The 8,239-nt window shown below is 33.5% G+C and overlaps 1 protein-coding gene across 2 annotated transcripts in view; it reads left to right on the top strand.

The window, feature by feature from the left end:
* Cnih1 (cornichon family AMPA receptor auxiliary protein 1) overlaps positions 1 to 7,728 on the top strand; it is a 16,628-nt gene extending 8,900 nt beyond the window's left edge. For both annotated transcript variants that reach the window (XM_048793565.1, XM_015480900.2), the window contains 3 exons: positions 120 to 232; positions 1,503 to 1,646; positions 3,719 to 7,728. In XM_048793565.1, coding sequence (XP_048649522.1) covers positions 120 to 232; positions 1,503 to 1,646; positions 3,719 to 3,746 — 285 coding nt within the window. In that variant the 3' untranslated portion in view covers positions 3,747 to 7,728. The remainder of the gene's footprint in view (positions 1 to 119; positions 233 to 1,502; positions 1,647 to 3,718) is intronic.
* Positions 7,729 to 8,239: the final 511 nt, after the last annotated feature.

The following is an 8,239-nucleotide window of genomic DNA, read 5'->3' as shown; positions in this document are numbered from 1 at the left end:
TTTTTTTTTTTTTTTTTTTTTTTTTTAATTATTGGAAATTTGGTTTCCTCCTGCTTTTCAGATTATCAGTTGATCTACTGCCAAAACATTTTCATAACGGACTTGTATTTTTCTTCCAGCTTGTACTTCCAGAGTACCTCATCCATGCTTTCTTCTGTGTCATGTTTCTTTGTGCAGCAGAGTGGCTTACACTGGGTCTCAATATGCCCCTCTTGGCATATCATATTTGGAGGTAATATTTAGATATACTTTTAATATTTTTCCTAATTAAAATTTAATTATACTGTGGTATTCTATTCACCTAAATGACAGTTGAAAATTAGCACTTATTTTTAAAAATATCAAATGGATTAACAAATAACTTTAATACTTCTTACGAGCTTACGTCATTACCTTTTAAAGGATTTTTTAAATAGGTGAGGTATGATTTGTATAGTAATGAGCACAAGCCCAAAGTGTACAACTTAATGAATTTTTATGTATTCATACATCTGTGAAACACCACACAGATCAAGACATACAGCAGTTTCAGCCTCCAGAAGACTCCCTTGTGCCAGGTAGTAACTCCCAAACCTGCCAAGACCATTGACTTCTGTCTACTTAGATTAGTTGTGCCTGTCTTTAAACTTCATATAAATAAAAATATACGGTGCATTTCTTCTTTCGTCACATTTACTTTGACTTTACAACCATTTATGTACTTACGGAAGATAACCATATTTTATAACTTCAAATGCTTATATCTACCCTGTATGGAATTATTATTATTATTTTTTTTGGTACTGGGGATTGAACTCAGGGCCACTCAACCACTGAGCCATATCCCCAGCCCTATTTTGTATTTTATTTAGAGACAGAGTTTCACTGAGTTACTTAGCCCCTTTGCCATTGCTGAGGCTGGCTTTGAACTCTTGATCCTCCTGTCTCAGCCTCCTGAGGCGCTGGGATTACAGGCATGTGCCACTTTTCCCGGCTGGAATTATTGTTTTTTGCTTTAAATAGACAAGCCAAAATCTCTTTGCCTTTGATTTTAGGAAGTATACACTAAAGAAATATTTAGGAGCAAGGTGGTATAATGTGTGTACCTGATTCTGAAGTGGTTCAAAGAAAAAGGCACTCATGGTTAGAAGTAAAATGAGAGAGAGAAGGATAATGCAGGTGAGGTAAATGGGAATGTTTGGGTGAAGGATTCTTATACACTTTTGTCTAAAATTATAGCAAGATATAAAAGTTAGAAGGACCTGGTTTCTTCTTTACAATTCTATTTTTCTTGAATTTCTGAAAATACAGATACTAGATGATTTGTTTAGCTATCCTGTTCGGCTTATTAGGGGCTCTAGTTTTAAAATTAAGATGATAAAGGAAAGAATTGCTCCTATAAGTAAGTTTGATTCCCTATCTGACCTCTCATTGTAACAAAATGTTTGAGCAGAGAAATCCTTCTTCCTGTCCAGAAGGTTTGCTGCCCTTTCTGAGTAGCTAATGGACTGTGTTTATTCCAGGTACATGAGTAGACCAGTGATGAGTGGACCGGGACTCTATGACCCTACAACCATCATGAATGCAGATATTTTAGCATACTGTCAGAAAGAAGGATGGTGCAAGTTAGCTTTTTACCTTCTAGCATTTTTTTACTACCTGTATGGGTAAGTATAAATATGAAAATGAAAATGATTTTACTATGCCGCCTAAGAAATTTGTAGACATTATATGGGTTTTACTTGAAGAATAACTCAATGTCTTGGATAATGATAACTGTTAATAACACAGTGCACACCAGCAAATTTCCACACATTCAAAGAGAAATACACAGGTACATGTTAAAGCAGCAAATTGGCATGCAGAGATACTGCTTCCTAAATTTGCAGACACATTTAACTGGTAAACAACAGTCCTTGTTCTCCATGGCAAAGTGATTGTATTGAGAAGATAAGACTGTGCAAATTTGCAAAATAAGTATTTCTCCCTGGTTTCAGTATCTCTCCAGGTATAATGTTTAATTTTTTTGCCTTACCATTCTTTATAAATAGTATGTTCTACTCTTTATTTTCTGGTTTGCTTGATCTGAATGGGACCAGCAAAATAAAAATAGTTGTACACTACAGTTGCAGTAACATTTTTTTCTACTTTATACAGTGATGGACTTATCTCCTTGTTCCTCAAGGTTGGGAATTCTTATCTTTGGTACTATTGATATTCTGTACTTTATCATTCTTAACTGTGGGAGGCTGCCTTGTAGGTCATAGGATGTTCAGCAGCACCCCTGACCTTTACCTGCTAGAGGCTACTGATACTTATTCCCCCAGTTGTGAAAACCAAAAATGTCTTTGGACATTGCCAAATGCCCCATGGTGCAAAAGTGTGTTGGTTGAGAACTATTGTTCGAGGGGTACTGTAAGTACAGTTAAATGACTGCTTGTTAATACTAGAAAAGGACACTGTTAAGTGTGGAATTAGAATTTTTCTTTAAGCTATATAAATAAACCGGAGAGGGCTTTTCCACTTGTTTTCAAAGTATTTTTAAAAAATATCAATGTAAGGTGAAATTGTTGAAATAATTCAGTTTCTATTCCTTCTCCTTTTTGTGAAGTATTATCCTATAGGTTTTTCCATGTTTTTCTTTACATCATTTAATGTTTAATCATAGGAAAGCATGAATGAAGTATTAGATTGAAATTTACAATAAAGTTGTTTCAGAGGTTATGATGGAGAAAATGAATATCCTTAGTACATCTGTAGATGTTGCCTATATGTGAAATAAAGATAGTGAAAGGTTCTAAACAGTGAAATTTCACGTGGTCTAATTTCCTGTTAATTTTCACTTTGTAAGTTTCTATAACAATGTCTGGAACACTGCTGGCATGTACTAGGTATTTAAAATGTATTTGTTGAAAGAAAGAAAAAATGAATTACTGAATAATAAAGTTGGAGATGTGCAGTTGTGGGGAAATGTTCACCAGGATGTGGTAGCACTAGAACATCTGTTTTCTTTTAAAACTCATTTACCAAGTTTTCTCAATTCCTTGCTTTATATTTCCATTTAGAGATACGAATGTGCTTTCTAAACCATGCGTCTCTTTCCCACATAATTCTTTATGTAGAATTGCTCTTGGACCTTGTAGGCCTCAATCAAATGCTTATTACTGCCTTTATTTTGTTGGTTTGTACTCTTTTAAAACCCTGTTTCTCCTGCTTAGACCCTTTCCCATTAGAGAAAGGCTATAAGCAATAGGCTTTAATGGGAATATTCCTCAATTGACCATTTCCTTCTGAAAATAGGAATAATGACAGTATCTGCCTCCTAGGACTGCTTGGAGGATTAAGTGAGATAATGCATATGAGGGACCTAATGAGCCCAGCATACAGTGAGCTCTCCAGAGATGCTCATTCCTATTATTAGACTCAACTCCAGAGAGTGCGTTTTAGATTGCTCCTCTAAGCTTGGATCCCTATTAAGCTTTCAGCTGTGCTGTTCTGCATGCTAAAATTGGAAAGGAAATAGGGGACAACTATAGCACGTGCACTGAGCCAAGTCGTGTTAGGCAAAAGTCCATAAATGTAAATTAAAATCACACTGAACTTGTCATTAGTCTTTTCATTTTCTCTGATGGAATGGTACCACATATTAGTTTGCTGTATAAGGCATGCTTAACTTTTTTGTGCACTAAATTTTTATAATTAGGAATGTTTGAATTAATAGCTTCTTTCTTCTTTTCAGCATGATCTATGTTTTGGTGAGCTCTTAGAACAACACACAGAAGAATTGGTGCAGTTAAGTGCATGCAACAGCCACCAAATGAGGGGATTCTATCCAGCAAGATCCTGTTTCCAAGAGTAGCCTATGGAATCTGATCAGTTACTTTAAAAAATGACTCCTTATTTTTTAAATGTTTCCACATTTTTTGCTTGTGGAAAGACTGTTTTCATATGTTATACTTGGATAAAGAATTTAAATGGAATTATGTATAAATTAATATAAAATGATTACCTTTGGTGTTGACAGGTTTGAACTTGCACTCCTTAAGGAACAGCCATAATCCTCAAATGATTGCATTAATTACTGACTGTCCTTAGTCCATTGGAAACTTTTGTTTATAGGAACTTGTAGGGCCCATTTTGGTTTTATTGAAATACCATTTAATTATAAATTAGCTGTAGCTATCAGGTGCTTCTGATGAATTGAAAATATGTATCTGACTTGTGGGAAACTTTATAGGTTTCCTCATTTATCATGTAGATGATTATATATGGATACATTTACAAAAATAAGAAGAGTGGGAATTTTTCCCTTCAACTTGAATATTATCCCTGTATATTGCATGAATGAAAGATTTCCCATATTTCCATCAGAGTAATATACTTGCTTTAATTCTTAAGCATAAGTGAACGTGATATAAAAATATATACTGAATTACTTGTGAAGAATGCATTTAAAGCTATTTTAAATGTGTTTTTATTTGTAAGACATTACTTATTAAGAAATTGGTTATATTATGCTTACAGTTTTAATCTGGTGGTAAAGGTATTCTTAAGAATTTGCAAGTACTTTAGATTTTCAAAACAACGAGAGAGAATTGTATAACCATCCTGCTGTTCCTTTAGTGCAATACAATAAAACTCTGAAATTGACTCATTTTCAGTGCATTGTTTTAAAGATTACAAATAGCTATTCCTCACATTTGCTTGATCCATATTAGAGACATGAATATCATTGAAAAAAATAGAGTATTATTACATTATAGTTTTTCTAAAAATTCCCAGATCTTTAAATGGCCAAGCACGTTATCTCTGTTGTCATTTGAGAAGATTCCTAACTATTGATGGTGCAGCATTATCCTTTCTCTTGCCAATTAAAAAAGAAAAATTATTGTGGCAGTTAAAATATTTTAAATTTTTTCTTTTTGAAATGGCTCATTTTAAGGTAAAATGACACATAAATTTTGAGTTTTTGCTGCTTTTCATGAAGAAAGTAAATTATGGCTAGTATGCTTTTGTGAGCATTCTTCTGATTTATTTGGGATGAGAAAGTTAAAGTAATGGGAAATAATGTAAGTGGTTCAGAAGTTTCTTGAGCATAGCATTGAAGGAAGATAACCAATAAGTGGAAATTCTCAGAATGACCAAGGAGGTTGATGGATGTTGTGGAAGTCTGATTCTAAGAACTTCTTGTATTAGTTGCTATTTTATTCTCTACAAATGAAAAAATGCTTGGAAATAATCCTCCTTCACTTTTGTGAGAGTAACTTAACATTTTGGGATTGGGTAATTCGGGTGAGTACATTGAATAAGAAAATGTAGAACCAGAAGGGTGAGAAGAGTCAAACCATTTCATAACAAGGAAAACTTTAATGGCCTTTTAATTTATAGTCTGGAGAACCACTAAAGGGAACTGACTTTTTCAGTTTGTGCAGTAAATTATTTACTGAGCACTTACTAGGCACTGAAGATTCATGCAGTCATTTAGTTTCTAATCCATTTAATTGTACCGGCATCCACTCCCCATTCCCCAATAAGTACTTTTGATTATGGAAGATCTGGCCAAGTCTACAATACAGATAGATTTCCTGAGACTGTAATTTTAGTATTCCTGTCATAAAGTATTTTTATGAACCCCTGCTCTCTTAGCAAATACTACTTTGTTTTATAAGTTTTAGCAAAATCCTTATAATAATCTATAATCTTCTCTGGGATTAATGAAAAGCTTCTTGGTTGGAAGCCATGTTTTCATGCTGTCAAAAATTCAATGTCCTCATCTGAATCCTCAAGGATCTCCACAGTGAGGTTCATCCATTTCACTGGTAGATTGTTAGTGCCTACGCAATAAGTGATTAAATGATTGAGTACCTGGATGCTCTAATAATATCTGCCCACTTTTGCCTTTTTTTGTGAAAGCAGAAACAATACTATACCTGACAATATTCTACTGGCTCATTTCCTTGCTCTGAATTGGGTTTGTTCTCTTCTTTGTTTGGGATGGCCCTAGTCTTACTTCTATTATTCCTGTAGGTTCAGCTGAAGCATAGTTAGCCTAGATTTATAATCTTTCCAGTTTATATCAAATGCCTACTCTTTTAATTTTTTCCTTATTACAATTACTTTTGATATTATATGCTTCATTTTATCTTTATGAACTCTGTAGCTCTCAGATGTTTTCCCTATTTGCACCTACTTTATTACGTCTAGTGTAACTACATTTATAGCTATGACCAACACTTCTTTGTTGCTATGGATACTACAGAGTCTCTGGAATTAAAAGTCTTATTAATGTAGTCTGTTTAGCAGTTATTCTGTTGAGTAATACTATATCATGGTAATAGGTCACTTTAGTACTGAGTAGACGTAGGGGTAGAAACTATTGAATACCTGTATCTAAATGTTATTAATGACATTTGATGGTTTTTCACAATGTTTAACTGATCCCCTTCACTCCTCATTGTAGGGTAAAGGAGAGTTTCACTCCAGGCTATAGACAAATTGTTAATAAGAAGTTTGAGTTATTTTTAATGGGAAGGGAAAGTAATCGGAAATGAACAGATAAATCTCTTTCGAGTATTAGTAAAACATTTGTGATAATGATCTCTTCTCAGGCAACAAAGTACAGGGCAGTTTGCTGCATGATTCTCTTTGAAAGTCTGTTCAGTATTTTTCAACTTGAGGACCATTCATGCTAAGAGCTTATAGAGCTCTCCTCTGCTCCCTATATCAACATACTTTGAAGGTATGTCTTATATTTGCATAGAAAGGAAATAAAACTATGTGGCAAAATATTTTTCTTTATATAACACTTCTCTAATTATATATTTATGAATACTGCTCATAGAATATTATTGTCATGGAGCAAAAAGTGACATCTGCGTATCTTTTCTACTCTGCATGGGTGAGCTTTCATTTTAGGTGTGAAAATATCACAGCACTATGATATATTAAGCCCATTCAAATAATGATTTATATTAAAAAACAATTTCCCTCATTTTAGAGAGGAAAGAAAAATACTGGTACCTTGTCAAACATTGTTCATAAAGGTACTCATGTTCATCCTTTCTGAAAACTGTTAGTCTCAAATAATTTTAAGTTCTTTGCTCAAACCCATCATTGATCTTTAGTCAGACCAGTGGCTAGAAAGTCTCTGGTACTAGTTGTAAAACTTAGAGGAGATGGTTCTGAACTAATACCCCAGAATGATGCCAAGAGAAAAAGCGTGGCTCTATTTCTGGATATACTGACTATATTTCTTAGAACAATTTTACTTTGATTAAGATTCAGAAAGATAAATGTCTAAAAAAGAAGTAAATAACTTTTTGTTTTGGAAAATAGTATTAACCACGTACGAATACCAGTCAGCAGTGTTGGAGTGAGGCTTTTGTTCTGCATTAACGTTCTTAGTGCACATTGTACAAATATAGAAGACATCTTGACCTGTAAAGGAATAAATTGCATCTCTCATGTTAATTATATTTTATAATGCTTTTTCTAAATATTACAGTTTCTTTGGATTATGTTTATGTATTCTGGAGAAGAAAAATTTCTTAAATAGATTGATAATTAGATAGACCCTAAAACTACCAAGAGAAACATAAAATGTGGTTAGCTCTGTATGCTCACAATTTGTTAAAATCTTAAGCTTGGTGGTGCTGTATCACTGTCCAAAGAAAATGCTCTTAAGTAGCCCTACTATCCTTAGAGCTGGTTATTTTGCTTTTGTACATTTAATAAAAACAGTCTCAAATATTTCTTTGTGTAATTCATGGGTAATGGTTGAGTCTGTGTGTTAATATCATCAAATACAGCTAGTTTGTGTTCACCTTTCCCACCCCGTTGTTTTGAGGGCTGTCACACAGTTTGGGCAGAGAAAATACTTTTCCTAGAATATCGGAATCACAGGTTAGTAAACTTAACTGGACAATTTTATTTCAGAATAGTGTCATGCCTTGTTTCCTTGCTGTGGAATAATTGATGTTTTCTTATATACTTGGCATTAAAACAATTTAGTCAAGCATTTTGAATACAGAAGGTTTAATATGCAGTTATGGAAATTAAGATGCATGCACTTTGAAAATTCAATTGATTATTAAAGGATTTGATTAATCCATGCCAATTTTTTCCCTAGTATTCATGAGTAAGCTCTGTATTTATATGAGGAGATTGGTAATGTTAGATTTGTAAATGTCAGTTTTAGTCTAAAGTTTTACAGGTATTGTGATTTTAAATTGTACTTGGTTGTAATACAAAAATAATGAAG

The sequence above is a fragment of the Marmota marmota genome, unplaced genomic scaffold (assembly GCF_001458135.2).
Source record: "Marmota marmota marmota unplaced genomic scaffold, marMar, whole genome shotgun sequence".
NCBI classification, from domain to species: Eukaryota; Metazoa; Chordata; class Mammalia; order Rodentia; family Sciuridae; genus Marmota; species Marmota marmota.
Note: the sequence above shows the minus strand (reverse complement) of the source record. Positions and strands in the feature narration are given on the sequence as shown.